Source organism: Halichoerus grypus, chromosome 6, assembly GCF_964656455.1.
Source record: "Halichoerus grypus chromosome 6, mHalGry1.hap1.1, whole genome shotgun sequence".
Classification (NCBI taxonomy): Eukaryota; Metazoa; Chordata; class Mammalia; order Carnivora; family Phocidae; genus Halichoerus; species Halichoerus grypus.
In genome coordinates, this window is record NC_135717.1 from 85,043,739 (window position 1) to 85,058,990 (window position 15,252).

Consider the following 15,252-nt stretch of genomic DNA (forward strand, 5'->3'; position numbering starts at 1 on the left):
ATTGGGTTCTTATAAGAGATTTTACATTTGTCAATTTACCTCTTAAATAAGATGATCAAATGAAAAGACACTATCGGCAAGCCCTATTTCACACCTAAATCTTCTGAGTGGGTGGAGTGAGATTTCTTTTGTTTCTCAACTTTCTGAGTAGACCATTCTATACATATATTTATCAGATCATATGAGTCGGTCAGGAAATTTATACCTGTTTCCAACAACATCAGATGACTCTTTCTTGTCACACAATATGGGATTAAAACTGCAAGAAAGCTGAAATACAATAAACTCACAGATGGGAGTCGAAAGGGTTGTTATCTACCCAGGTCCATGATTGCCCTCCAGGTGGAATAGTTAAGCCAATCCAGTAAAACACTGAAGTATTTAGGTACCGCCACAGGAAACTCTAAATAGAACAGGAAATGTTACAACAAACAACTGATTCTAACAGATACAAAATATATATATATATATGTATCTCTAGCGAAACTTGTATGTGCTTGGTCCTGAACTAGAAGCAGGGAATGGACAGGTAAGACATACATCACATTTTTCTTTTCTTTTTTTTCTTCTTATTAAAAGATTTTATCTATTTATTTATTTATTTATTTGGGAGAGAGAGAGAGAGCACGAGCACAAGTTGGGGGGGAGAGGCGGAAGGAGAGGGAGAAGCAGCAGACTTCCCGCTGAGCAGGGACCCTGGGATCATGACCTGAGCCGAAGGCAGATGCCTAAACTACTGAGCCACCCAGGTGCCCCTACTTCATGTTTTTCTAACAGATCACAGCAGAGTGACAAATTACTGCAGTGCAACGTGGTGACAGTCAGGTGGAATTTTGTATGATTGCAGGAGATATTAAGACTGTGAAGTCAAACTTCCAAATTTGAGCCCCTGTTCTATGATTTACCACTGTGCATCTCTGCACAGTTATTAAATCTTTTTACTGCTGTTTTCCCCAATCTCTGCAACTCATTTATTACAGTACCTATTTTAAAGAGCTACTATTGTTTTGCTATTAAATAATATTATTATATACTGCTTGGCACATAATAAATTCTCATTACATAAATGTTAGTGGTTATTGTAAAAATGAGTATGAAATAATATATAGAAGGAGGGGAATATACAGGGAAAATTAAAGAAAGAAAACAATATTGAGCTGATGTGAGACATACTGTTCATAGTTTCTTAATATCTCTTTTTAATATCTCTTAATATCTTAATATCTTAATTTTCTTAATATCTCTTTTTTCTATAGTAATATAACCCCAAGCAATATATATGGCTAGACGTAATGAAGGCTACATTTCCCAGGCTCCCTTTTGGCTAAGTGTGACAATGTGACTGACCTAATTTCTGGCTAATGGATTAGAATGGAAATGATACTGAAATTCTAATCAAACATTTAAAAGGTAGGGCTATAACTCTAGAAAACAGTATGGAGCCTCCTCAAAAAGTTGAAAATAGAGCTAGCCTATGGCCCAGCAATACCCAAAGATACAAACGTAGTGATCCGAAGGGGTACGTGCACCCCAATGTTTATAGCAGCAATGTCCACAATAACCAAACTATGGAAAGAGCCAAGATGTCCATCAACAGATGAGTGGATAAAGAAGATGTGGTGTATATATATATATATATACATATGTATGTGTATATATATATATATATATATATATACACACAATAGAATATTATGCAGCCATCAAAAAACCCCGAAATCTTGCAATTTGCAATGACGTGGAACTAGAGGGTATTATGCTAAGCGAAATAAGTCAATCAGAGAAAGACAAGTATCATATGATCTCACTGATATGAGAAATTCTTAATCTCAGGAAACAAACTGAGGGTTGCTGGAGTGGTGGGGGGTGGGAGGGATGGCGTGGCTGGGTGATAGACATTGGGGAGGGTATGTGTTATGGTGAGCACTGTGAATTGTGTAAGACTGATGAATCACAGACCTGTACCCCTGAAACAAATAATATATTATATGTTAAAAAAAAAAAAGATAGTAGGAAGGGAAAATGAAGGGGGGGAAATCGGAGGGGGAGAAGAACCATGAGAGACTATGGACTCTGAGAAACAAATTGACGATTTTAGAGGGGAGGAGGGTGGGGGAATGGGTTAGCCCGGTGATGAGTTTCAAGGAGGGCACGTATTGAATGGAGCACTGGGTGTTATACGCAAACAATGAATCATGGAACACTACATCAAAAACTAATGATGTAAGGTGTGATGACTAACATAACATAATAAAATAAAATTAATAAAAGAAAGATAGGGTTATATCCTTCTATTTGTCATTTCCCTCTTTTCTGATGGCTAGAATGTGGACATGGTGGTGAATCAACCGGAAATAGGTAGACACGGACAGTACCCTACTGATGAGACCAGAAATCCATAGCTGTATGGATCACAGTGTGAGTGACATGACCTATTGCATATATGAATAGACAGATTTTTCTCCTATTTTAATGCTTTGGAATTGGAAACATCAATCTATAGCAGTTTAATTGGGAGCTTTGTTTTCGCTTTTTAATTGTACTGATGCTTTTAAGTGTACTGTTACATCTTATAATTAAAAGTGTTTTAGATTCAATAAACAAAGTACACATCTACCTTGTATAAGCTACAGTGGTTTTGGGTCTCCCTCACCTGCAGCCAAACTCGTATGCTAAATATCATAACTGTTTGTAGGAACATAAATAGTCATTAGGCATACAAGAGAGAGAATAGTGTTTTTCCATTGAGTTATCTTGGCACTATGGCCAGAAAAATCAGTTGACTAAATTTTGCAGGCCTATTTCTGGCATCTTGATTCAGTTTCACTGATCTACATATCTCTCTTTTGCCAATTTTACACCATATGAACTAATTTTGCTTTATTGTAAGACTTGACATTTGGTAACGTACATCTTCCATTTTTCTGCTTGCTTTGGGTCTAGTTTGCTCTTTTTCTAGTCTTTTTTTTTTTTTTTTAAAGAGAAACTTAGATGATTGATTCTACATTATCTTCTTTTCAAATGTAATCACTCAGGGTTATAAGTTTCCCTCTAAGCTCTGCTTAAGCTGAAACCTGTGAATTTTGACATTAAATGTTGTTTTCATTCAATTCATAATATAGTTTTAAAATTTTCTTCTGACCACTTCTTCTTTGACCCATACATTATTTAGAAGTGTGTTGTTATTTTCAAATATTTGGGAATTTTCCAAATACTACTCTGTTCCTAACTTCCAGTTTAATTTTGTTATGGTCTGAGACATGTTTTGTATAATATCTTATCTGTATTTGTAATTTTTTAAAGTTTATTAGGTCTCCAAATATGGTCTGTCTTCATGAAAGTTCCAGGTGTATTGAAAAAAAATGTGTATTCTGCTTTTGTTGGATACAGTTTTCTATAAGATTAGTTCGGTTGAATTGGTTGATAGTATTGTTCAGGTTAATTATTTATTTATTGGACTTGTTTTACTCAAAGAGGAGTGTTGACAACTCCAACTGTAATTGTGAATTTCTCCATTTCCCTTTTTAGTTCTATCAGTGTTAACCTTGTTGCATATACATATATAATTGACCCCCGTTATGAGATTCAGGGGCTAGAGAGTGGAATATTATGGACTGAATTGTGTCTCTCCAAAATTCATATGTTGCAGTCTTAACTGCCAGTACTTCAAAATATAACTGCATTTGAAGTCAGAGGCTTTAAAGAGGTCATTACGCTAAAGGAGGGCTATTAGAATGGGTCTTAATTCAATCTGATTGGTGTCCTTATAAGAAAATTTGGACACACAGAGAGACACAGATGCATGTACACAGAAGAAAGACCATGTGAGGACACAGTAAAAAGGTGGTCAGCTGAAAGCCAAGGAGAGAGTCATCATGAAAAACAAAACCTGCCAATACCTTGATCTTGGACTTGCAGCCTTCAGAACCACAAGAAATTAATCTCTGTTGCTTAAATCATTAAACTTGTGGTACTTTGTTATGGCAGCCCTGGCAAACTCAACAACCCCTTCATCATTGTGCAATAGTCCTCCTTGTTCTTGGGAGTGTCTTGTTTCTTCTTCTTTTTTTTTTTTACTTCGTACTTGATTGTTGAAAGCTGTCTAGCATGTAGCGACTGGGTTAAATAGTTTTGTGGATAGAAATGAACACAGAGTTCCTTCTCCTGGGTCTTTAATGTGGGGTTTAAGTTAATCATTATGGGGGTGAGTTTGCGATTTATCATTGCTCTGGTTACCCTCAACGCCCCACAGGTTTCAAATCCTGTAATGATATCTCGTGTTTTGTGTTTTGTGGTTTTTGTTTGTTTGTTTACCAGAGACACGTCTCCTTGACCTGAGTGTTTTGGTTCCCCTCTGCACCATGCCTCAGAGAAGATCTCTGCACACATTCTTCTTCCTCCTCTGTCCCTCTCCCAGCAGTGTTCTTGACTTCTTATCTGAAACTTGTTAGCGTGACAGTGAAAGGCAGCTGAGGTGGTGGTCTTGCTTGTTCTGATTGTGCCTCAGTGTTAGGCAGCCTCTCATCCCTGTGTCTTCTCCATGCTTTCTCCCTTCTGCCTCCCCTACCCTGCCTGTAGCTGTGGTCCCATCGTGTATTTGTGCCCCTCCCACAGGAATATCTTTTGTCCCTAATGCTCTTTCGCACCTGCAGTGATGTTTCACCAGTTCCCTAAGGGCACCTGTCCTTCTCACCAACACACACATGAAAGCTGTTGCTGCATAGTGCAGAGAGCAGACAGGGGACAAGGATCTAGGTGGGATTCCTTGCCACTGCTGCATCATTGCTGTTTTCTTCTCCCAGGTCTGCACCACAATGGACACTTTCTCATGGTTCTTTCCTATCTTGAGAACCAGTGGCATTTCCAGAAAAAAAAAAAAAAAAAGCCTTCAAAGGACTGTAGAATTCCCCAATTTCTGCAGGGCTCAGGAGAACTGTTTTGCCCACTTACACTCAGACTTAACTCATTTTTCAATTACTCTGACAGAACTCTTCTTTCTGATGTCTGGTGTCTGATTTGTGTGTCCCAAGTAAGTGGGGATGTGTCTTCTCTCTCCCACAGGTACCTGTTTCAACATAGATTTTGGTTCTGCAAACTTAACTCTCCAATAGATTTGAAACAAATTGGCAATTTAAAGCTAACGCCGCTCTTTCTCATTTGAAAGTTGTAGTAACATTTCTTCAAGATCTTTGCATCATGGAATGAAAGCTATAAACTTTGTTTGTTTTTTTTTTCTGTTTTTGTTGTTTAAATACCTCTTTTTCTCACTTTCTTCTTCTTCTTCTTCCCCTTCCTCCTCCTCTTTCTCCTTCCTCTTTCTACTTTCTTTTCTTTCTTTCTTTTTTGCCATATGATGACACATGGGAATTCTAGGACTAATAATTCTCTTTTTTTCATTTTATCTTATTTGAGAGCTGGAAAAGTATTTGCTAGAAAATTATTCTCTGTTTCTTGGAGTAATTATTCTTCTATAATATATATTTTATCTGAGTTTTACTTGTCTTTTTTGGAAAAGTTTGGAAACAGAAATATGTATGCATAAATCCTATGCTGATTCCTTTCAGATTCTTATTTATCCATGAAAGAGAATGATTACATGTAGCCCATTCATTTGTTTAGGAAAAATGTGAGAGAGGTAATCTAAACAGGAAGAGGAAAGTTTCTAAACAAACAGGGTTGCTGGAGGAGAGGTGGGTGGGGGGATGGGTAACTGGGTGATGGGCATTAAGGAGGGCACTTGATGTAATGAGCACTGGGTGTTATATGCAACTGATAAATCACTAAATTCTATCCCTGAAACTAATAATATACTGTATGTTGACTTAATTGAATTTAAATAAAAAAATTTTTAAAAATGTTGTCTTAGTCTACTGGTCTCCCTAGTCTGGTTTATCAATCGCCTAGAAGACATGTCTTTTCTGCCTTTCAGCATCCTTCCCTTTGATGTTGAGCAGGAAATAGATGAGTTTCTGAGTGAAATCTTTTATTGCACGATTTCTCCATGCAACGATTATCCCTTTCAGAGCATTCTCATGAGATGCTTTCCAGTTTATACCTGCTTCCCCTTTCTTGTCTTAAAATTGACCTCTTGGAGAAGAAAACAGATCTCTTCAGCTCTTAACCTATCCTGGATTTGGATCATATTTGAATCAATTTGAACTGCATCTGATAGTCTTACAGTTTGAGATTTGGGGTTACACTGGTTACAGCAAGAAGTTCACTTCTGTTTTTGTTTTTCTTGTTGTGGTGGATTCTTGTGAAACTCAGAAGACTTTTTTTCTCTTCAGAAGTTTCAATAGCTGTGCTGTTCCCTCAGATGGTTATGACTCAAACAGGGTTGTAAAACACTGCTGGTCATTGGGTTTTCAGAAATGGAACCTTTGACATAACTTGTCATTCCAATATACTAATCCTCATGCTGAATACCCTTATTTGATACTTGCAAATTAACATTTATATTGGCTTTATTAATTAAAGGTTTAGTGTCCAACATTCATGTATTAAAATTTCAATTTAAATTAAACCAGAGTTAGTGAAGTATTCTGCTCAAGGGAGAATGAAATGTTAATGAGGACTATTCTGTATTTCCTTTTTTTCAATATCATCTTAATTTTAGCTACCATGGTATCTGACTGTAGCCCTCAGGAACATTGCAATAAACATGAGTGATGAGGTAAGATATTAACAGTCTTACATTTTAAAATGGAATCTAGTAAGCAGTAGGGATCCCTTATGGAGAAGAACTTAGATGTACAATACCAAATGAATTCATCCAATCCATAGCGCTCCCCCCAAAAAGCCTAAAATAATCCTGTATTTCAATGATTCATTCAACCAACATTTGTGTAGTTAATAGCAATGAAGTTTAAAATTTATTTCATAGAAATTTTGAAATATGTGGGACACCTCGATGGCTCAGTCAGTTAAGCATCTGCCTTTGGCTCAGGTCATGATCCCAGGGTCCTGGGATCGAGTCCTGCATGGGGTTCCTTGCTGAGTGCGGAGCTTGCTTCTCCCTTTGCCTGCTCTGCCTGTCTGCCTGCCGTTCCCCCTGCTTGTGCTCTCTCTCTGACAAATAAATAAATAAATAATCTTAAAAAAAAGAAATTTTCAAATATGTAGCACAACAACTGCATTGAAAATGTGAAGGATGCTATAATCTCTAAGTCTGATATCTCACCATATCAATGAGGTCTTGAATCACCATGAGATGTGAATTTTTCATGGCACAGTCATTTTTGCTTTCATCCCAAGATTTCTTATCTTCAGCAATCCAGTAACATTTTCCCCCATGTAGCTTCCAGTCTTTAGAGGGGCATGATTTATGAACAGTGGGAAAGTTGAAAGAAACTAGAAGGAAAAAGGTAAGTAATTAAAAGAAACTCAGAACTGTATCCCTAATACCGTATACTGATGAAAGCCTCTCAAAATTTGTTAAGTTATGGTCTAAAGCTTTTTTTTTAGATTTTATTTATTTATTTGAGAGAAAGAGAGTGAGAGAGAGAGAGAGAGCACAAGCAGGGGCAAAAGGATAGGGAGAAGCAGACTCCCCTGCTGAGCAGGGAGCCTGACACAGGGCTGGATCCCAGGACCCCGGGATCACAACCTGAGCTGAAGGCAGATGCTTAACCAACTGAACTACTCAGGCACCCTTGTCTAAAGCTTTTTTTGACAAAAGTATGTGGTTTTCTCAAGGTGGATTTGGAAAAAATAAAGATTAACAGACTTGGGACCATGCGTATATTCATTTTTTCTTCCTTTCTTTCTCTGTTTAAATTATTCACTTAAAAATATATCATGTTCTGGAACACTACATCAAAAACTAATGATGTAATGTATGGTGATTAACATAACATAATAAAAAAATATATCATGTCCTCTATCAGCAAAACAATGTACCATGCACTAAGATCAATAAGTGAACGTCCAAGTTTCAGGGAGATAAAAATTTTAAAGGAAAAGTAGAAATTAGAGATTTTAATTAGTGATCCACCAATGAACCAGACATTTTGGGAGTTATATATCACACTGGAATAATTCTTCTTTGGCAAAAATTGTGCAATAGGTGGCCCCCAAAACTCAAGAAAGATTGATCCTTCCATACTCAAAAGGATCTTGACATCCAAAAATGTGCTTGTAATGGGTTGTTTTTAATTTATAGTATTTGCCAATAGATTTAAATGATGACACAGAGGCATCCTGTATATACCAAAACTTTACTGCCCCTCAAATAAATATCCTTTAAAAACACACACATACCTATTCACACACAATGACCTGAAGCCACTGAATCGTGAACAAAAGCAGGCAGATTTTGGAGGGAAAGTGACACTTGAAATAGGTGTAGCAAAGCAAAAGTTTCTCATTTTTACACATTTTAGCTTAAGATAGACCAATGTTGGAGGCCATGTAGAGTGAATAAAACTTCAATAGCCAATCCGCAGTCTTTCTAGCCTAAAATACCAGAGAACAGAGTTTGGGGCAACCACAGATGCTAAAAATGAAGGGCGAATCCCTTAAATGAGAAAACATAAAGGATGTGCACCAAGTTCTATGGCTAAAATTTTTCCAAGTTCCTGGCTGATGCATGTGAAAGTTACATTCCAGCTAAGGATTGAAAAACTGATTTGAGATTAGAGCTGGTGCCCAAAAGATAGAAATTAAAATTTGAGTCCAACTATACCAACTTCCTGCTAAAATAGGAAAAATCAACATTTTTTTGGAGAAGTACATCAGAATCCTTAAATTTCTTAGCATCACTTTCACAATGTCCAGGGCACAATCTCAAATCACTTAATGTAAGAAAAACCAGGAAAATATGACCAATTCAAAAGAGAAGGGATTCAATGCAGCCCAACAGGAAATGATGCAGATATTAGAATTATCCCCAAATATTCTAAAGCAGCTGTTCTAACTACGCTCAAGTACATAAAAGGAAATACGCTTGCAATTAAAAGATACTTCCAAGAAATAGAGAATTTTGAATTTCATTAAGAAATGAAATTTATAATTGAGAGATACATGATATGAAAATTTCATTAGATTGGCTTAAAAGCAGAGAATTAGAAGAAAAAGTGGTTAGTGAACTTGAAATTGTCCAATATAAAAAACAGGGGAAAAAAGTTGGAAAAAATGTAGAGTCTCAAAGATTTGCAGGACAATATAAAAATATCTAACATGTATGAAATTGAAGTCCTAGGGATGTCTAGGTGGCTCAGCGGGTTAAGCATCTGCTTTTGGCTCAGGTCATGATCCTAGGGTCCTGGGATTGAGTCCTACATCGGGCTCCTTGCTCAGCGGGGGACCTGCTTCTCCCTCTGCCTGCCGCTCCCCCTGCTTGTGCTCTCTCTCTCTGACAAATAAATAAATAAAATCTTTTAAAAAATACAGGGAAAAAGAAAAGAAATTGAAGTCCTAGAACCAGAGGAAAGAGAAAATAAGGGAAAAAAAGGATAATAACTAAAATTTCTCCAAATTATTTAAATTTATAAATTTATACTTTCAAGAAGCTTATCAAACCCTAAGCAGGATAAATATGAAGAAAATTATATGTAAAAATGAAATAAACTGCTTAAAACCAAAGAGAAAAATCTTGAAAGCAGAGAAAAATTGCATGCCATTTACAGGGATATGATTATTTAAAAAAACCCTCATTTTCATCATGAATTATGGGGGAACAGAATATAGTGAAAAATATCTTTAAATTGTTGAAGGAAACTAAGAAACAGACTCTTAACTATAGAGGACAAACTGATGGTTACCAGAACGGAGGTGGGTAGGGGGATGAGTGAAGTAGGTGATAGAGAATAAAGCACCGGGTACTGTATGGAATTGTTAAATCACTGTATTGTACACCCAAAACTAATACTACACTGTACTTTGACTAACTGGAATTTAAATAAAAACTTAAAAAAATTGTTTAAGGGAAAAAAATAACTGTCAACAAAATATTCTATATCCAATGAAAATATCTTTTTAAAATCATGGCAAATTTAAGACGCTTTCAGATAAAAGAAAACTAAAAGGATTCATTATCAAATAGTCAGTACAATGAATGTTAAAGGAAGTTCTTCAGGCTGATGGGAAATGTTTATAAATGGAAACTTTGATATTGAAGAAAGAACAACATCAGAAATGGCAAACATACGGGTAAAAATAAAAGCGTAAGGTGAGCAACGTACATTCAAAAGACCTTTGTTCTTGCTTTCAATATTAAGTCCACACACTTGTCTCGTTTGTACAGTTCTTCTTTAGATTGATATAATACAACCAAATCCAAACCTTTCCAGACAATAATGCCAAAGACATGCTGTAATTATAACTAAAGACCCAGCAACAATGCAACCGAGACTTTCAAGAACATATTTAATAAGAAACTACTATATTTTCACTTCTATATTTCTGATAGTAGCTACTTTGACTAAATAGTACCAACCATTTTTGTATCATGGAATATTAAAAAAAAATTTCTAAAGTATAGCAAGATAAATAAATAAAGTCTACAGTCTACCAATTAACCACCTGGATCTTTATAGCTCAAGAACCTTAATACATACCAATGTTAGGGCACACTGTTGAAAAAACTCTCTTCTGAAGATAGTTTTGCTATAAGATAATTAGATCCTAAAAGAATTAGATTAAAAAATATTGCTTAGCTTGTAAGAAATAAGGGAAATAGCTAAAGGGAGGTACTTAGCTACAGGTGGAATGCGGAAGTGTTTCCATAAGTGAGTTCATAAGGCAAGGTTCCCCTCAAGGCTAATGATTTATATCAGTGCTAGGGTCATAAGACTAAACCTTGGATTCACCAAAAGGTGGAGTGAGTCAGTGAGACTGATTAGTTCAGGGTCTTCAAAAGTGCCTCAAGTCATCCAATCATTAGCTCCTCATTGCCTCCCTGCAGATGAAAATGTAAATAATTTTTGCAAGAAAATATATTTTTTTAGCAATTCCATCAACTGAAATCATTCAAATTAAAGTAAAAATATACCAAATACTTTTAAAAACATGCAACATAGCAGGAAATACAAACAGCAGATGTGGTCATGAAAGACTTTAGGTATTTAAAAAATCATATGTATCATAAATAATAATGTTTTAAATTATTTAAAAAATAAAAGAATAAGTAAAAAAAAGATCAGATAATAGGACACTATCAAGAGCTAACAGGCTCTTAGGATTGAAAACTCTGATCATTGGGGGTGCCTAGGTGGCTCAGTCAGTTAAGCCTTGGACTCCTGGTTTCAGCTCAGGTCATGATCTCAGGATCGTGAGATCGAGCCCTGGGTCCAGCTGTGCTTGGAGTCCGCTTGAGGATTCTCTCCCTCTGCCTGCCGCTCCCCCTGCTTGTGTGAGCTCTCTCTCTCCGACAAATAAATAAATAAAATCTTTAAAAAAACCCAGCTTGACAGAACTTAAAGCTAGAGTTTTATTTAATACCACTACTACCACCTCTGTCGTAGGTACAGTACACTGCAACGCTTTTGCTTTGGGGATAACGTCTTACAAAATTTGCCCTCATAGTCACACAGGTTGAAAAAAATGAACATATGTTGTATCAGGTAGGTTTTAGAATGTGGTCAAGGGGGCTTGGAAATATCAAATCCAATTTAATGTTTTAATGAATTCCCAGAATCTGTATGTACTCTACATTATGGACTGGTAAGTCTTTCTAATAGAATTACACCTGGATGTTCAAAAGAAGAATGGTATATAGTTTTTCATATGGAATTAAGAATTAAATTAACAGATTTAAAAATGTAATAAAAACCACTGGAAAAAAAAGAGAGCAGAAAGGCCAAATAATTGTTTTCTTGACTTTTAAAAGTGTGCAAATATGAGAGAGCAAGAGAAAGGTTAACATAAGATCACCATTTACAATTGTTTTGCATGTAATAACATTACCTGGTAAGAAAAAAAAAATAGTATAATCATGAACTTTAAGAATGAAAATATTCTGACTATATTCTGCACTTGCACATGCCCCAATAGAAATAAAAATAATAAAATGCAATTATTTCAATGAAATACCTTTTCAAAAATCTAGAACTCTTTATAAGCTCATTTTTTTCATTTGCCTTGGATCGTTGAATATTTTTGTCATGGACTATAATGGGTCCATAAAAAACAATGATCTAAACCATCCCTCTATAGTGGTAGAGGAATCTCTCTTTTCAGATATATTACAGTAAAACCAATGCTACTGTACATGTCTGGTTACTCAGGAATCAGACAATATAAAATAATGTTACCTGTTGAGGTGATTGTTCTAGATTTATTTTCCCCAGTACAGAATTTCTCTTTTGATTCATTTTCCACTGTATTATGTCTTGCAGATTTGAACTGGGTAACTGATGAAAGAAGAAACATATTTTCCTAATTAAATAAAAAAGCATAAAACCATTGGGTTCTAGTGACTCTCTAAAGTTCAATAATGTAGAAATTCTATAGTAAGTTAAATAATTAAAAATTTAAGGGGGAAAAACAACACTATTTTTCCAAGATTTGAACTTTCCTTTGCATTCTTATTAATTTTATTAATGTCAACTTTAGCAAAAATGAAAAAAATATGATCTGGGACCAGTGGGATATTCGCCTAATTTTTCTCCTGGAGTTTTCATATTCATTTTAATAAACACAAAATAGCCAGCTGTGGACATAAGCTTCATTTGGATAGTTTGTGCTTAGTGAGATATTGTTAAATTATATCCAGTGTCACCTGATTCAGGGGGAAGATTTTATATGCTTTGGTTTGTTTCATAATTCTGTTTCTTTCAAGATTCTGCATGTAAATGCTGCATATAGGTTGTGTGAGCCCAGAGTACTTTTTCTCCAAAGAGGAAAGTATCTTTTTTTATGAATATCTTTTTTTATAATTTTAACTGAAATTACCTTTGGCAACTTTTAATTTCAAAATAGGGTGTATTAGGCAATTGAATCTTTAAAATGTATTTTGGTAATGGATGTATTAGTGACAAACAAATATATTTTATTAAAAAACTGTCATTTTAGTAACAAACAAATCTATTACCTTAACAAAAAATATATAGAAGAGATTTTTCATTCTAATTATTTTTGCTTCCCTCTCCCTTAATTTTATAGCTGCAATTAGACAATAGGTTATGTTAAACTAGTCAAATAACTTATCTTTCTGGGGCTTAGGGTGTTCATCTCAACTAGAGGTTTGACCTGGACTTCTAGCTCTTTCTAGTTCTAGAATTCTACCACAGTGCCTATCTATTTGTAACTTCCAATGCCATTCATATTTTTAAAATTAATTAATTAATTTTTAAGTTAACATATAATGTATTATTTGTTTCAGGGGTACAGGTCTGTGATTCATCAGTCTTACAGTCACACAGGTCACACAGGTTGAAAAAAATGAACATATGTTGTATCAGGTAGGTTTTAGAATTCATAGTCACACAGGTTGAAAAAAATGAACATATGTTGTATCAGGTAGGTTTTAGAATGTGGTCAAGGGGGCTTGGAAATATCAAGCGCTCGCCATAGCACATACCCTCCCCAATGTCCATCACCCAGCCACCCCATCCCTCCCACCCTCCTCTACTCCAGCAACCCTCGGTTTGTTTCCTGAGATTAAGAGTCTCTTATGGTATGTCTCCTTCTCGGATTTCATCTTGTTTCACTTTTCCCTCCCTTCACCTTGTTTCTCAATTTCCACATATCAGTGAAATCATATGATAATTGTCTTTCTCTGATTGACTTATTTCGCTTAGCATAATACCCTCTAGTTCTATCCATGTCGTTGCAAATGGCAAGATTTCATTTTTTTGATGGCTGCCTAAAATTCCATTGTGTATATATACCACATCTTCTTTATCCATTCATCTGTTGATGGACATCTAGGCTCTTTCCATAGTTTGGCTATTGTGGACATTGCTGCTATGAACATTGGGTGCATGTGCCCCTTTGGATCACTACATTTGCATCTTTGGGGTAAATACCCAGTAGTGCAATTGCTGGGTCATAGGGTAGCTCTATTTTCAACTTTTTGAGGAACCTCCATACTGTTTTCCAGAGTGGCTGCACCAGCTTGCATTCTCACAATGCCATTCATAACTGCTAATATCATTCACAAGGGTTCTTTGACATAAGCAGGTATGCATTGGCCTGTTCTAGGGTTTCGTCTGGAAACCTGAATTCCTTGGAATATATACAATGTGTAGATGACCTTTGTTCTATAGATATATGTGAAGAACTTTTCTCCAAGCATTTATTCAATAATTAAAATATTTGCTATCTGAATATTGGATTATGCTGTTATGTCCAAAGTACATGAGTACAATTTTTAAATGCTGCATTTAGCTGATTAATTGTAGGCAAGTTTCTCACCTATTGATACAAGATTGATAGTGTCCAGTAGTAGCTAATATGAATAAACTTACACAGAAATATACTACATAATTTCATTTCCTTTCATCTGAATGTAGTTTTAGAGAAGCTTATATTTAGCTCACTATCAAACTGCATTGTGTGATTTGGACCATAAAATATAAACATAGTCCTGACTTCTCTTTCCTTTATCAGTTCCTTTGAATCCATAATGACATCACATGCTGAAGTTCTATGGAAATATCTCTAATTTTAATTTTTTCAAATTTCATACATTTTGTGAAGTTGTCCTGTATCGTTCAAGAACCACTTGAACAGCAAACACAATTACAACAGGTCATTAGAGAAAAATGCTTCAGGATAAATGAATAATTTTGATAATTACTTACCCAAAATGCTCAGCACAATTACTGTTACAAAGAGGATGATGATCGTTGCACATCCAACTTTCAGGAAAATTCCATGATGGTGACGATCTACAAAATTGGATAAATTGGACAGATAAAATTGGATAGTAAGCCCAGCAGGTAATTCCTGATATGGTTAGAGATAAGAAGGAGCTGAATAAGCTTTCTTGGTTATCATGCTTCGAAGTTAATTTCCTTTGAAATACATAGACCCAGCTTCTTTTTGCTCACATGCACACACACACAAAGAACATGTTTGGTTTTCTGGTTTGTGAAGAGGGGACTTATAAAACTGAGTGGATATGAATTTTTGTTTGTGGGTTCATCATATGTGTTCCACAGCATTAATCTTACAATGATCTACTCTCTACAGTCCTAAGTTTTTATATAAGGCTGAAACCCTCCAGATTCTCTAATAAGTTTATTGACAACACCCACCTATTTGGATTGATCCATTCTTTTCTCTTTTATGTAATGCACCTACTTAAAT

At 35.5% G+C, this 15,252-nt stretch overlaps 1 protein-coding gene across 2 annotated transcripts in view; it reads right to left on the minus strand.

Annotated features, from left to right (window-relative positions):
• CLECL1 (C-type lectin like 1) overlaps nt 1-15,252 on the minus strand; it is a 41,252-nt gene that overhangs the window by 20,894 nt on the left and 5,106 nt on the right. For both annotated transcript variants that reach the window (XM_078075583.1, XM_036067269.2), the window contains exons 2-5: nt 14,745-14,831; nt 12,252-12,350; nt 7,181-7,350; nt 291-403 (exon numbers count right to left, since the gene is read on the minus strand). In XM_078075583.1, coding sequence (XP_077931709.1) covers nt 291-403; nt 7,181-7,350; nt 12,252-12,350; nt 14,745-14,831 — 469 coding nt within the window. The remainder of the gene's footprint in view (nt 1-290; nt 404-7,180; nt 7,351-12,251; nt 12,351-14,744; nt 14,832-15,252) is intronic.